The 16,800-nt window shown below is 41.1% G+C and overlaps 1 protein-coding gene across 1 annotated transcript; it reads left to right on the top strand.

Moving 5' to 3' along the window:
* Positions 1–13,020: 13,020 nt before the first annotated feature.
* LOC116197346 (E3 ubiquitin-protein ligase ATL42-like) lies at positions 13,021–14,804 on the top strand. The gene has a single exon (XM_031527463.1). The coding sequence runs from the start codon at positions 13,050–13,052 to the stop codon at positions 14,433–14,435; it is 1,386 nt and encodes a 461-aa protein (XP_031383323.1). The 5' UTR covers positions 13,021–13,049; the 3' UTR covers positions 14,436–14,804.
* Positions 14,805–16,800: the final 1,996 nt, after the last annotated feature.

The following is a 16,800-nucleotide window of genomic DNA, read 5'->3' as shown; positions in this document are numbered from 1 at the left end:
TGTGTGATAGACACACGTGAGAAGGAGTCGCCACTTATCATTTTACGATCCGAAGATCGAAGGCGGATAAGTTACCTCGGTCTAGGGGTATGGAACATCTAGTTTTTGCTAAGGCATTGATCTGTGCGGAACCGAAAAGTCCTAGTTCTGGGGTTCATGTTACATGTGGGCCTATATCCTGCACGCCCTTTCGGTTCTCTGGTTTGCTAGGGTTGCATATTTTAATAATTCATCATGTGAATTAAGCTGTGCTCAGCTCAAACGTTTTGACACCGTAAATTCGGTGAATTAAACGATGTCGATTGAGAAGCCGAGAGAGAAGTAAATCTGCATGTCGGGGAATTGGTTCACAATCTTGTGTTACAGTTCATCAAACCATGACAGTTGAATCCCTACGTGAACCAGAACCGTGAGATCTTGGATTTACTTTCCTTTGGGCAAGCATGAAACCGATTCAAATGATTCGACTCTCGGACCGTTTGCTCACCGACTAAGATTCTTACAAACTGAATGTACAAGATAAAATCCTTACAATGAGCTCTCGAAAATAATACAACAAAATTATAATTACAAATGATCAAATCTCAGTCAGCTCGCATTTGGTTATTATTCCGCTCTAACTCACTGTGAGTTTAGGGAAAAAATCGAAAAATTGAAATTCGAATATGCTCTCACTGAATAGGGCGTTGGACCCTGTGAGTGGTGATTAGGGCGTTGAACCCAAGTGCTATTCGTCCTAGGGATTGAGCTCGACCCGCATGATAAACAAGTACAAAAAGGTAACAAGTGGCATGTGAATAACAGACAATGTGTTTGTATTCACCGAATTTACGTGGATTAGCAAGTTATTAGTCCGGGGTATTTTGGCATGTAAATCCTACCCTAGACAAACAAATGTGTGCTAATTTTTTAGCATTCGGCTTTGGTTTGAAAACTTGACATATCATATGTTCGTAGTCAAGTCTCGTGTGTGTGGATTGTTTTTACAACGATTCGGTGTTGTGACACTGAATTACACTGAATTCATCCAACTTGTGTTTTGACTCTAGATTTGGAACCTAGAATTCCTCCTAATCATTTCTAGCGTTTGGTTAGATCGAGTGAGAAGATTAGTCATGTAATTATATTTTGATATAAAATACCCGACTAGCACCATAAACTACATTATGAGGACAGAAACTCATCAGTGGGAACAAAAAGGGCTATGAAGATGAACCTGCACCTGAACAAGTAGCCCGTCCCTATTCCGATACCGTCGTGTTTCTGTCAAACTAACCCTAGGATGTCGCCAAATTACAAAATGACACTCTTGCCCTTGACTTGAAAATTTGTTTTTAGAAAAGGGAAACAGCGCAATACGGACCAATTCGACCTACCGGCGCCGACCAATTCCTTGGGTTTTTTAGGGTTATGTGAGAACCCCATAAAAACCGAAGATTTGGTCGATCTATTCGGAAGTGATCTGAAAGGAACTTCTGTATTCCGACCTGAATTACCTGAAATCAAGTAAAGCTCAAGTCAAAACACACAAGTTTCTCCTAGATGTCCTTTTTCATCGTATTGCATATCTCAGATTTTAAAGTATGGGAATTTTGAAAAGGGCATTAACATCATTTTGTAAATCATCGACGCAAGTTACAAATTAATATCTAATTTGTGCAAAGTTATTAAAGTTGAATGAATTAACCGTGTGAGCGTCCCGATTAACCCGTTCGTGAAATTAATGCTTAAGGGTTATTGCTGAATGTATTAATTTGTTGAAAACGATTCGTGACTCAGTGACCAAGACAGTTCCATAAGGATCGAGGACAATTCGGTCAAATGACCAAGAAAACACCCTCATAACCAAATGGACCCGAAAGAGTCATCGATACTCGAATCCATGCATGTTGCTTAAAAAGACATTTTATGCGAGATTTGCGATGTAAAGGAAATTACAATTTACACAAAATCTGAGAACGGACTTAAAATGGGGAGATGAAGCCTCATGGGACCCCAATAAGTCCATGAGGCTCTCGACCACTTCTCATTGGAGAAAGCCGAGAGGTCCCATGGCCCAAATCGGGTTCCACGAGGTTTCCCCGTCTCGTTTTCAATCATTTCTCGCGTGCTCAAATAACAAACACGATAAATAACACATATTTTAACAAAAGTCGGTATTGCCATGAGTTGAATAGCACATTCAAACATGCAAACATGCACAATCATGTTATTTAAGGAATCGATAAAACAATACCAACTTCATGCATGTGGGAAAACACAATAAAAACTCTAGAATTGAACTTGAATCGGGTCAAGAAGACACACCATAACCCAAAAAGAGCAAAGTAACTCTCGGTCACCTCACTTAGAGAGGAAGCCGAGGGCTTTCTTTGCTTTTCCCGGGTCGGGATGGTCTTCTAGATGACGATCCAAACATTTCCTGACATGTTAGCACATTATTTGAGGATGAACATGTATAATATTACGTGAAAATGCATAAAAATACAAGTTTGCTAATGAAACATGCTTAATATACCATATTACTCCATAAACATGCAATAAATGGAAAAAACCCTAACTCCTCTAAGTCGGTGTACGGACTTGAATGTGGACTCTCGTCGGGGCCCGCATGCGCGCTTTTGGATCGCGCGGCTTGGGAGTGTCCACCTTCCCGTGGGGACACTTGACGGACACGCATGAGAGAAGGAGTCGCCACTTATCATTTTACAACCCGTAGGCCGAGGGCGGATAAGTTACCCAGGTCTAGGGGTATGAAACACCTAGTTGTTGTTAAGGCATTGATCTGTGCGGAACGGAAAGTCCGAGTTTGGGGGTTCATGTTACGTGCGGGCCTATATCCCGCACGCCCTTTCGATACTCTGGTTTGCTAGGCTTGCATGTTTTATTATTTACCGCATGGATTAAGTTGCACTCGGCTCGCACGTTTTGACACCTAATATTCGATGAATTAAATGATGTCGGTTGAGAAGCCGAGAGAGAAGTAAACTTGCGTGTCGGAGAATTGATTCACAATCTTGCATTACAGTTCATCAAATCGCGGAGGTTGAATTCTTGCGTGAACCAAAACCACGAGATCTTGGATTTACTTTTGTCTGGGCAAGCATGGGACCGATTTGAATGATTCGACTCTCGAACCGTCCGCTCACCGACTGGAATTCTCACAGAATGAATGTACAAAATAAAAGTCTTTACAATACTCTCGAAAACAAAAAATATAAATTACAAATGGCTGAATTCCAGTCGACTCGCATTCGCTTATTATTCCGCTCTAACTCACCGTGAGTTTAGGGAAATACCGAAGAACTGAAATTCAATGCACGCTCTCATTGAATAGGGCATTGGACTTTGTGAGTGATGGTTAGGGTGTTGGACCCTGTGATCGATGATTAGGGCTTTGAACCCTAATATTATTCGGCCTAGGAATCAGGCTCAACCCGCATGGCAAACAGGTGCGGAAAGATAACACACAACATGTTAATAATAGACAAAGTGTTTGTTACTATCAAATGTATGTGTTTTAGCAAATTGTTAATCCGGGGTACTTTGGCATGCAAATCCTACCCTAGACAAACAAACGAGTGCTAATGTTTTAGCATTCGGCTTTGGTTTGAGAACTTGACATATCGGATGTCTGTAGTCAAGTTTCCTGTATGTGGATTGCTTTTACAGTTGTAATGTATTGTGACACTGAATTTCCACTGAATTAGCCAAACTCGTATTTTGACTCTAGATTTGGAATCTAGAATTCCTCCTAACCATTATCTAGTGTTTGGTTAGGTCGAGTGAAAGGTTAATCAGCATTTTGCATGTTTTCTGACAGAGATAACTGTTCTAGTTACTCGAGTCCATATTAGGATGACAGAAACTCATCAATTAGATAAGAAAAAGCTATGCAGATGAACCTACACCTGAACAGGTAGCCCGTTCTTATCTCGTACTGTAGTGTTCTTGTCATGCTAACCCTAGGGGTGTCGCTGAATTGTGAAAAGACGATTTTGCCCTTTATTTGAAAATTATTTTCAGAAAAGGGGAAACATCGTAGTGTGGACCACCTCGGCCTGTAGCCGATGTCAACCAATTCCCTGGATCGTCCAGGGTTATGCAAGAACCCTGAAAAAGCCAAAGAATCGGTCGATCTGCCCGGAAGAGATCTAGAAAAATCTTATGTATTCTGACCTGAGTTACTTGGAATAAGGTAAAAACTCAAATTGAGACACATAAGCCCTTTTCAGACGTCCATGCTACGTCGGACCGCGCGTTTCGGGTTTTGAAATTGATAAGTTTGAAAAGGGCACAAACGTCATTTGACAACTCATCGACGCGAGTTATCAGTTAATGGCCAATTCGTGTAAACTTTATCAGTATGAAGTGGGTTTAATCATGTGAGTGTCCCGATTTACCTGTTTATGAAATTAATGCTTAAGGGTTGTGCCGAATGCATTAATTGTGAAAACGATTTGTGATTCGGCGACCAAGACGGGTCAAGAAAGACCGAGGATGATTCGACCAACGATGGCCAAAACACCCTTTGGTCCTAATAGGCCCGAAAGGGTCTCCGAATTGTGAATCCATGCATATTTTGGTTTGGAAAGACATTTCATGTGAAATTCTCGATGTAATTGAACTTGCAAATTACACGAAATCCGAGAACGGATTTAAAACGGGAAGAGAAAGCCTCATGGAACCCGAATAACTCCATGAGACTCTCGGCCTATTCTCCTTGGAGAAAACCGAGAGGTCTCATGGCTTTTATTTGGTTTCACGAGTTTTCCCCGTCTTGTTTTGAATCGTTTCTCGCATGCTCAAACATCAAACATGTTAAATAACACGATTAAACAAAAGTCGGTATTATCATGATTTAAATAACACATTCAAACATGCAAACATGCACAAACATATTATTTAAGGAATCGATAAAACAATACCGACTTCATGGATGTGAGAAAAACAATAAAACTCGGGAAACAATTTAAATCGGGGCAAAGGAATCCGGTCTTGACCCAAAAAGGTCAAGAATGCTCTTGGTTACCTCATGGAGAGGTTAACCAGAACGATCTCGGCTTTTCCGGGTCGGGATGGTTTCCTCGACTTCGATTTAAATATTTTCCGACATACTAGCACGTTAAACTATGATAAACATGCATGGTGTAATAAGGAAATTGCATAATATTAAAGTTCGAAATTAAAATCATGCTTAAAACCCCTTAAAACTCCATAAACACAACAATAATGTAAAAGTCCTAGCTCCTCTAAGTCGGGACTGGTCATACCTAGTCCCGAGAGGCGGGATGGGACTTTCAAGAGTCGGGTTGGACAGTTGGTGGGTCGGGTTTGGGCTGTTTTGGCTTGAACAGACTCGAATGGTAGCAACAGACCCGACTGGCACAAGTCGGGTCGGACGTCGCCACGGAGGCTCCTGATGGACTTTTGAGGCAAGGTCTGCGGCCTTGGGTAGCCAAGGGACCCCTCTAGGTGACCGTGGTGGTCGTTTGTTCCCAGAGTTTCCGAGTCGACCCGTAGAGTCCTGCAAAAATCACCGAAAACAGAGCACGTCTGGAAACTGGCCGGACTGGGCAGTTTTCGGGTCGGAATTCATAACGATGGATTCCGATGGAATTTGTGAGCAAGACCAACGGCTCCTGACTCCTAACTGACCCCTGGAGGTTATAGAAGGGGTCTTTTGTCGAAAAGGGTCATGAATCGATCCGATCTACAAGAAAACCGAACAGACAGTCAGAAACGCCGGCCCGACTGAGCAGTTTTTGGGTCGGAATTCGTAACGGTGGATTCCGATGGAATATTTGAGCAAGGTCGGTGACTCCTAACGAACCCCCGGAGGTGTTTGATAGGTTTTGAAAGTTCAGACCGACTCGAAAAGGTGAGAAAACAGGGTTGGAAGTTTTGACCCGGCTGGGCCAAAACTGTGCTCGATTCTGTACTGAGCTGATTCTCTAACTTAGAGGCTTCAAACTTGAAATCTAAGCTCGGAAACGGATAGAGGGGGTCGAAAACATGTAGGATATGAAGTTTGGTGAAGTTTGGATTTAAGTCGGGATGGATTCCGACTTAAGTCTTGAGTGTTTTGCTTGGTTTTTGGGTGGTTCTTGCTTGCTGCGATTTTGCTGAAGTTCTTGGGAGGTTGAGGGCTTTTGTTTGAGTGAGAAATGCTAGAGAGAGAGTGCTTGAAGGTGTATGATTAAGTTAATAACATTTGGACAATATATAGGAAAGCTTAAATGCAAGATTAGTGAAGAAAAGTGCAATTAGGGCCATGGATTAGTAGAATCCGAATTTCTTAAGGAAATATCAAGCTCAATCCTCATCCATTGCATTAATGGAGAAGAGATAAGAGCATTGATGGCTTGGATGGGAAGTTGGAGTGTTGAATTGAAACACTTAGATATTTTGCAAAAGGAAGACAAAGGCAAGTTGTCTTCTTAGCTTGAAGAAGAAGATGACAAGAGAGGGGTGGTTCTTCTTGTCTTTGGCAAGGGCGAGAAGGTCCCGTGAGTCCCACACGAGATTGGAGGTGAATCGGGAATGCTCGGATGTCGATCGGTACGTGTTCGAGTTCTGTGACTTGAAAGAACGTTGTATCGATAATGTGCGCGAGAAAACGATCCCGATAAACCCAATATTGTCAATTTTCGTGGAAGAATGCTTCGGGTGCGTACGAGACTCGGAAGCCGTTTTTGCCCGTTCCGGGTGACCGGAGCGAAGTTAACCGCTTCTAACAACATATCTTGTATCTACATCCCACGTTGGTCATTTTGACATGAATTGTCAGACAACGTGAACAATTGACCCTTAAGCCGGTAATGCAAATGTGAAGCCGGAGACGTCCTAGGAGTCTGAAGTTGGATTTCTCAGATTCTTTCTGAGTTGCTTGGGTGTTCCGGAAATCAATGTGATCTTCGTTTGTCAAGACTGGATCTCTAAGGACTTGAAAAGTGTATCTGAGACTTTTAAAGCAATGCTCAGGAGGCCTAGACACGTTGTGCAGTTCAGTCCGACGATTTCACATTAAGCCTTGGAGTGTGTACCACTGTGTAGCGCAGGCTTCCGGCGTCAAGTTTCCGTAAAAAGGACCTCCGGATATGCCTTTCCACTGAAAATGACTATTTCTGCTCCTCGGAGGTTACTTGGGAAACTGAGAAGGGTTCTGCTATCTGTTTTGCCCAATTGTGAATGTCTGCTAAAGTTTTCAGGGTAATGCAATACGAAATTCGTTTGCCGTAATTCCATCAGACCAGTCTCCGGCTATGCTCTTCCGAAGAGGGGTATGCTTGTTTCGTCGCTTGGAAGTCATTTCAAGTGTCTGTGTGACTTCCAAGAGACAATCTGAAGCATTGTTCATGCTCTGTGTACTAGTAGGGCATAGCCGAATATGACATTTGGAATTAACTTTTCTCCAGGAAACCGGCATTTTTGGACTTCCACTGAAAAGTTGTCTGTATATAGAAAGTTGTTCTGTATAGAGCAGATGATTTGCAAAATGCCTTTGGGGACACTTTTCATCTGTTTGGCATTGAAGTGGATTTTTGAAGTCCAATATTGGCTATCTTCCGACGATCGAGCGAACTATCGGAAAATAGTACCGTCCGTGTGATTTACTGAAAATGCCGGTTTTGGACATTGTTGAGCTCTCTGGTCGCTCTGTTGCCTTTTGGTGACCCCTAGAGCCCTTCTGTCAGGTGTATGTGTCATTTGCCCGATTTCGCCGACTTGAGGATGAATAATGATTTTTCGCTCTGTTGAGTCGTTTTTCTGTACTTTGCTCAAGTCATAGCTTGTATGCTGTCAATGAGCTTCATTTGCTGGATGGACCAAAATGGGGGTGTTGACAGTCGGGAATGTTATACCTAGCCTCGGGATATGAGGAAAGAGTCGGGAAGGGTTTGAAAGTCGGGTGACTCGGTGGAATCCTTAAAAGGATTTTGGGTGCGAAGGTAGCACGTTCGGGTGAGTTGGGACGTCGAGGAAGTGCGAACGTGCATGCATGTAGGGGACATCTGGGGCGCACGGGCGCATGAGCTCGCGGTGGTAGGCGCTGGCGCTAGCAGTGACGGGCGTTGGCGCACGCACGGTGACGGGTGTTGGCGCTCGTGGTGACGGGTGCACTGTTCACCCGAGAGCACGATCTTAACCTGAAATGTTGAAATCGATCCCAAATAATGAGAAAACCACTTCAAATAAAAAAAAAAAAACTGAGTTCAGAAATGAACTCCTTGGGTCCAAAACATGTGAGCCATGAAGTTTGGAAAATTTTGGATATAAGTCGGAATAGTGAACGCCATGGATTCCGACTTAATCTCTAAGGGTTTTTGCTTGGATTGGGTTGTTGTATTGCTACTGGAGCTAAGGGAGAATTGAGAGCATTCTTAGAAGGAGAAAGCTAGTGAGAGTATGCAAGAGCAAAAGTGATTAGCTTAATGATCCTTGAGCAATATATAGGCAAAGTTAATGAGCAATTAGTGAAAGCAAAGTGCAATTAGAGGCTAGCTTAGCAAAATTCGGTTAGCTTAATGAAGATATGGATGAATCTCCACCAACTATTCTTCATGAAGAAGAAAGCTAGATATTTTGTATGCAATTTGGCTAGCTTTGTCTTGAGCAAAAGGGGAAGAAGATGCCGTGGGTCCTACTTGGGTTGGAGTTGATTCAGGAGAAAGCTCGAGTCTTGATTGATCGTGCGTTCGAGGCCCTTGTTTCAAATTGAACATCGAATCGGTGATGTACGCGATAAAACGGTTCAAATGAGCCCAAGATTGCCATTTTCCATGAAAAAATGCCTTGTGTGGTCATGAGATTCGAAAGCCGGTTTTGCTCATTTTAAGTAATCAGAGCGAAGTTAACCATTTCTGATGGCATATCTCGCATCTGTGTTCTGCGTTGGTCATTTTAATATGCATTGTCAGTTGGAATGAATAGTTGACCCTTAAGCCAGTATTGAAAATGTGAAGCCGGAGACGTCCTAGGAGGCCGAAACTGGATTTCTCATATTGCTTTCTGAGTTGCTCGAGCGATCCGGAGATCACTGTGATCTCTGTTTGTCAAAAACAAACCTCTAAGGACTTGAAAAACGCATCTGAGACCTTTAAGGCATTGTTTGGGAGGTCAAGATGAGTTGTGCAGTTCAGTTTGATGATTCCACACTGAGCTTTAGGATGGCTAGCACAGTGTAGGCTAATCGTCCGGTGTCAAGTTTCCGCAAAAAGGACCTCCGGATATGGATTTCCACTGAAAATGACATTTTCTACTCTTCGGAGATTACTCGGGAAACTGAAAAGGGTTTTGCTGTCTGTTTTGCCTAATTGCATCTGTCTGTTGGAGTTTTCAGGGCAATGCAGGGTCTACTTGGTTTTCCGTTATTCTGTCAGACCAATCTCCGGTTATCCCTTTCCAAATAAGGGTATGCTTGTTCCATCGCTCGGAAGTCATTCGAGGTGTCTGTATGGCTTTCGGGAGACAGTCTAAAGCAATGCTAATGCTCTGTATGCTTGGGGGACGTGGCTGCAGCTGACATTAGGAATTAACTTTTCTCTGATAACCCGGCATTTTTGGACTTCCATTGAAAAGTTGTCTATATACAGAAAGTTGTTCTGTATAGAGCAGATGATCTGCAAAATGTGTTTGAAGACACTTTTCATCTGTTTGGCACTGATGTGGATTTTTGAAGTCTAATATTGGATATTTTCTTATGGTTGAGTGAACCATCAGAAAATAGCATTGTTCGCAGTGTACTCTAAAAACGCCGGTTTTGGAAGTTGTTGACCTCTCTAGTTTCTCTGTTGGCTTTTGATGACCAATGAAGTTCTTCTGTCGTATGAACATGTCATCTGCTTGTTTTTGCTAACTTGAGGATGAATAGGGATTTTTCGCTATGTCGAGCCTTTTTTATGTGATAACACTCAAGTCGTGGAATTGTTTGCTATTGATGGGCATTGTTTGACTTGTGGACCAAAATGGGGTGCTGACACACGACAATATAAACCTGACATGACACGAATTGCTACCCTAGTTAAATCCTAACATTAGGAGCTAAATCTCGCAATCAGGAAAACTAAAAAAAAAAAAAGGCATAGGACAACGCCCTAATATAATCCCATTATATTTACTGCAAAATCAGGCAACGTTTTTTTTTTATTATAAGAGAGGTCTATAAATTCATACATTAATTAACTTATTTAGCTATAATATATTTTTTAGGGGTTATAAGAGGGATCCGTAAGCTATTTAGCTATAATATTAATTACAGTAGAATGGGCAATATTTACTTAGAAAATCTTTGCTTACTGTGTTACGTGAGAAAGAACCAACGAAAGATAGAATATGCAATTAATAATTTGATTAGGGTGCCATTTTTTTAATTATAGGAATCTTCTTAATCTTTCGTTATAACTTGCTATAAATTTGTAATACAATAATACACTCTCATTTATGAAATCAAGAGGTTTCAAACTCGATTCTCTCCAATATGACTTTCCGAGTGCCTTTACAATTTTCTTTTTGCGCAAAATCTTTCCTAATTGAAGCTGATCATTTAGTGGATTTTATGGGAAGCCAATCCAACCATGTAATGCTCAGAGATCGCCCGGGTCGAGAAATTAGCTGCAGTTGGCCATGGTCGATTCCCGCATCACTGAGGCCATTCCTGTAGTTTTAGTTGTGGTGCATGAAGTGTCACTTTTACTTAACCATGAGGTCAGACTCTTAACTCGTATATCTTATTGTTCGAAATCATGTATCGCGCAGATGATGCAAGTTGGATAGTAGACATAGGTTAAAATTATTGTTAGTAGATGTTGATTTGATTGTTATCTATTAGCGACCAAACTGGAGGAAAGGTAGAGAAGTCTGACTCGTATATAATTATTCATAAAAAATAAAAAACAGACTTCCGAACAGGTATCATATAATTCCTCAAATGGGTTGTGGAGCAGGATCACCTTCGTGCCAAAGCTAGAATTGATCCAAGCTTTGACTTTCTTTTTGCTTAATTTAAATGACATCAAAGTTTGACTTTTTAATTGCCTTGTCAATTATTAAGGTTTTGACAGTTCACAATTAGTTCTGATTCTTTGATGTTCCGTATTTAATAACATGACGAAAGTGATAAGAGAAATTTTAAAATACAACGGCAAATAGTCGCATAGTTTTTCATTTTCTTGCAGGACGATAATACTACTCTGAAGTTGAACTACTTTTGCTAGGAGACTACCATAAATTATATTAAAACCAGTCGAGAATTCATATAACATAAATTTCTAAAATTATCGCTCCGTCTACACATGAATGAGACTGTATCGAATTCCAAAAGTTTAATCATGTAAGTGGAGTGAACCAAACCTCCCACTCTCTCAAACTAGGTCGACTAACCAACATGGCGTGCTTATCTTTGTAGTTCTGGAGTCTGGATTTAGGGTACGGTTCGATACTATACGAACTCATAGATCTTGCTCTCTTATCTTTCTATGATTCTTCTGGACTTGCAATTAGAAGGATCCATGTCCAATCGAAAAAGTTAAGTTGACTAATAATTTTTGGATTCTTCTATTAATTTTCTAACATGAGAATCTTAGTCGGAACCTTCAATAGTCCATCAAAAATTACCGACTCTTTAATCACACTGAATGATATAAAAGAAGTTCAAATACACGTCTAAATCGGGTAATTCATATTTTCTCTAACGATGGTGATGGAGCTTCATTTATTTTTTTAATAACTTATATGTGTTGAATTAATTAAGTTTTCATTAGGGGGCGGTTCCATGAAACATCTGATTTTGCATATTAACAAAGCTTGTCTTCATGGTTCACCGAAAGAAAGCTAATAATGTTCATGACCTCAGGAAAAGGATATATATTTATATAGCAACTGGCAAAGACGAGAGGACATGATGATAGAGCTGCTTTTTAATATTTTGGGTCTATCATTTTTTTTTGATAGGTCTACCATAATTCAGAATGATGACATTATTATCATCATCAAATAAAATCGAAATTTTTCTAATAATACTCAGAAAATTGACGTCCAAAACTCAATTAAGCACCTCCACGGCTCCACCTCTACGCCACTCCTTACCTCGAAATTAATCTAAATAATATAAACCATGACACAAGAAAGAGAAAAACAATGCAATTAGACAATAGAAAAACATTTTTAAATGTAATTAATTTCTTTGATTAATCCTTTGTCTGTGGACACAAAAACCCCAAAGAATAAACAGGCGAAAACCTTTGAAGATTATTTTTTAGTGCCAATAATTTTCAAAATCTTTCACGGAAAGAAAAGTATGTGATAATCACGACAATGTGGTTCAACAGTAAATTAAGTTATCGGTTGATGGATTTTACTTTTAATGTAGGAATTCAAAACCTTTTGATAGGTCTACCATAATTCAAAGTGACAACATTATTATTATTATCATCAAATAAAAACGAAAATTTTTCTAATAATACTCAGAAAATTGAGTTCCAAAACTCAATTAAGCACCTCCACGGCTCCACCTCTACGCCACTCCTCACCTCCAAATTAATCTAAAGAATATAAACCATGACACAAGAAAGAGAAAAACAATGCAATTAGACAATAGAAAAACATTTTTAAATGTAATTAATTTCTTTGATTAATCCTTTGTCTGTGGACACAAAAACCCCAAAGAATAAACAGGCGATAAGCTTTGAAGATTATTTTTAGTGCCAATAATTTTCAAGATCTTTCACGGAAAGAAAAATATGTGATAATCACGATAATGTGGTTCAATTGCAAATTAAGTTATCAATTGACGGATTTTACTTTTAATGTCGGAATTCAAAACCTATTGTAAAGCACTTCATAGTTATTTTCAAGTCCCTAAAGGTGATTATCTTGATCAATAAGATGAGAATAGCTCGTAACTTGACGAATAAGGAATAAAACAAAGACATGTTGTGAAGTTCTCTCATGCTTCTTCTATATATAAAGAGTACATCCATTTAACTAACCTCCCTTTGAAAACTGAGTTACTGTCGCCTTCCCAACAAGACCCACATTTTAAGGTTTCTATGCTGTCTCAAGAGATGGAGCAAATTACACATATTCTCCCTCTCACTCCTCTAGTTCTATTGATCATCCTTAGTCTTGGTTTACTTGATAATGGTGTTCTTGTTCAAGCTCAGTACGGGTATGATCTGACGTCGAACGATGCAGTGTCCAACTTCCAACCGAGCTTGGTGGTTGTTATAGGGATTCTCACCATCATGTTCGCCCTCACCTTGATCCTCCTCATGTGCCTCAAGTACTGCCACTGGAGCGGGACAGTTAACAACAACAACAACAACGCTGTCACAAGGTCCCGGCAATTTTCGGGGATTGACAGGACCGTGATCGAGTCCCTTCCTTTCTTCCGGTACTCCTCCCTCCGGGGTTCCCGTGCCGGGCTTGAGTGCTCCGTCTGCCTGTCAAAGTTCGAGGACATAGAGATCCTCCGGCTCCTGCCCAAGTGCAAGCATGCATTTCACATTGACTGCATCGACCATTGGCTCAAGCGGCACTCTACCTGCCCGCTCTGCCGCCATCGGGTCAGCACCGATGACCCAAGCATCTTTGGTTACTCCAATAGCATGCGACTGCTTAACTCGAGCGTGTCGGAGAGGATTCAGGATCCTAACAGCCTTGAGATCTTCATTGAACGGGAGGAGGAAAGCTCTGACGGTAATGGGTCATCATCAAGATTCAACATCGGGATAGGTAGCAGCTTCCGGAAAGTCTTCAGGGGTTCAAACAACAACAGCAGTAGCAATGGCAAGGATGAGGAGAGCTTGATCATCCAAGAAGAAGGCAATCAAAAGATGTTGCACAAGTTGAATCATAGGATTGTTGTGTCCAATGTCGTGTTCCAGAATCGATGGAGCAACGTGAGCTCCTCTGACTTGATGTTCTTAAACTCTGAGATGCTTAATGCACTCTTGAGCGACCGGTTCTCGGCCCTGGAACCGTACAAGGGAAGTACCATGGCAGCCCATTGCAGGGTTGATAACGACCAAATAGGGATGATTATTAAGGAGCGGATGGACAGGAAGAGGCTGTTTGAGAGCAAGCTGAGCTCAATCAATAAAACCGGCCTGGTCTCGGGTCCTTCCATAAGGCCAGTAGCTAACACCGAGAACCAATTATCGCAAACAAATGGCTCAAATATCGTTTTGGATGTGGAAACGAGGTCGCAGTCTGAGATCACGGCAGTCTCGAGGTTCAGAGATTTGAATATTGGGAGGAGCGGGAGATACAGTAAAGGGAATAGGAAGGAGGAGAGGAGGAGGAAGCTTTGGCTCCCAATTGCAAGAAGAACAGTTCAGTGGTTTGCTAATAGGGAGCAAAGCTCTAGCTCGCGTCAGGGCCCCCTGGACGTAATTAACACGACAAAGCCGAAACCCGATCCCATGGCCCTGTAAATCCTCATCTCAAGGCTTCCCTAATCTGGACTATATAGAGTCTTCAACGACCGCTCTTTGGATCAGATCCAATAGTGGAATAGCCCCGATATCTTGACCAGCTTTGTGTTGCATGATCCCGAGGATCTTACTACCCGATGATTAGAATTATTCTAGTTCTCTTTAATTTGTCCCCACACTTACCTCTTTTCCATACCATACTTTGTCAATTAAACAGCATGAACTTCGATCTTCATTTCACCTTCTAAATCAATCGGAAGAGCCTTCCCCGATTCTCACATAATTCTTAAAACGCTAATATACATTGTTTGTAAGATTAATTATGTCATAAATTCACAACCTGTGTGCTGATGAGAGAGTCGTCGTTTTTTTCTGTCTTGTGCCTGAGAGGAATCTCTGACTTTTCTGTTCCATGTTTTACGCATGTAATTTACCTATAAGTTGTCAGCTATATTAAAATACTATTCTGCATTATTCATTTAAAAAATTATTGTATGTTTGGCCCCCAAGAATATACTTCCTAAATAATAAGTATAAAATTAACCCAAAAAATAAATATAAAAAAACCGATTAGAGGAAAAGTTTTACGCAATTCCCTGAACAAAACTCGTAGACCCGATCGAACCTATCCTAATAATAAATTACTTGTATTTTTACAAGTAAATTACCTGATGTCAAATAATTTATTTGAGTTGTTTACACTCATTTTTTGCATCTAGCGGACCTTACAGAGCCCATGAGGTATGTGATCAAGATCCAACTTAATTGGTTGAATTTGGGTATAATTTGAGGCCCGTGGCACAAGACATTGGACGCTCAAGGAGGCCCGTGTGAAGGAGTGGTCCATGATCAAGCACTCGATGACCCAATTCAAAGATCCACGGCACTACCCAATTCGGACAACCATTGATGGGTTAGGTATTCGAGAGGTTATGGCAACTTCTAGTTAGGCTGATTTGTTTGGATTAGCTGAGGATATCAGCTGAACAACTCTCATTATGGAAGAATTTCGTTTCTTTCCAAGATAACAATGACACGCGAACCTGGACATACACGCAGGAAATTTGGCATTTTTACATGGCTGCTAGGGATCATTTCCTTAGCGAATCACACTGAACATGGGAATAACCGGACACGCAAGAGAATGGAGCTCACGTAAGGACTTTGCGTTGATTTCTTTACTATGCGAGCTGATATGTGCGTCCAAAGGCAAGGGATACAATTGGTGTCTTGATTTGGGCAACCAACGAACATTTCCTTGGTTAGATGTCACAGTTTTGGAGATTACTTGAAGATTGACAAGAGTATTTGTTCATGTTAGGCAATTTCCCTCTCTCTAGCTAGAAAGATATAGTTTCCTAGTTTTAGCTATTAAGTTGGGAAACTCTTAAATTGTTGCTTATTATCTTTACTTTGTTCCAATAAGGCTGAAACTTGCTCTGTTCGAGGTCTCCTAGGTCCGGCCCTATAAGAGTAAACAAGGGCATTCACTGTAAGCTCTCCCCGCAACAAACACACAGCCGACTTAATGCCTCGATTCTACGTCGATATATCTTTACCTTTCAATATGAATACATTTAAGCATTTTTAACGGCTCAATGCCAATCTATCTTTACTTCTTTTCTTACCTTCAATTCCACTCACGCACTCTATGTGTATCTTTACCCACTCCCGCACCTCAATATCTGTCCTTACCGTACTTACCTTTTCCGTCGTGCACGTACATACTTTATCTTTCACACACCTTTGCCTATAATCCAATAGCTTTCCGGAGCACCCTGCCGATCCCATCGGTTTTATCCTTTATACCCGTTCCAACGCTTCCGGGCTAAGCATGGTTTCGTCAAGTCAGGGCTTCCGGTCGCCCTGAAATGGCATGTAGCATTTGGCTTTGATTAAGAAAAGACTTGATAGACATGATGTATGTTGTCAAATCTCGAATGTGTGTGTTTGCTTTATATCCTTCTATTTTGTGACACTGACAAGTTAACAGATTATGACAAAGTATGTTTTGTCGAGATCCTAAAACCTAAGGTTTTGCCTAACCATTTCCCTGTGTTTGATTATGTCGGGTGTGTGATTAGCCCAGTTTTGTGTTTTATGATGGATAAACCAGGTCTAAACACAAACTTAGAAAAATGGGAATGTGAAACACTATGGGGTTGCTAAGATTTCTGCTCATGTCCTACGAAGGACCGGACAACCTTTCACGGGCCTCCCCCACTCGCATCTCTGGTCCACGTTCATAAGTGTCCGATCTATGCTAGAATGCTCAAAACACTTCGGTCAGAAAAAGAGGGCTGTGCAGTGAAACTTACTCCCGCACGGGCTGCCTACCTTTTCCTGTGGCTCAGAGTGTTTCGAC

This window comes from Punica granatum, chromosome 2, assembly GCF_007655135.1.
Source record: "Punica granatum isolate Tunisia-2019 chromosome 2, ASM765513v2, whole genome shotgun sequence".
NCBI lineage: Eukaryota > Viridiplantae > Streptophyta > Magnoliopsida > Myrtales > Lythraceae > Punica > Punica granatum.
The sequence above is the reverse complement of the archived record's forward strand: the minus strand, read 5'-3'. Positions and strand labels throughout refer to the sequence as shown.

Bases quoted from the DNA above. Each gene is read 5' to 3' on its own strand.
- LOC116197346 (XM_031527463.1), top strand. From the start codon at position 13,050: ATGCTGTCTCAAGAGATGGAGCAAATTACACATATTCTCCCTCTCACT.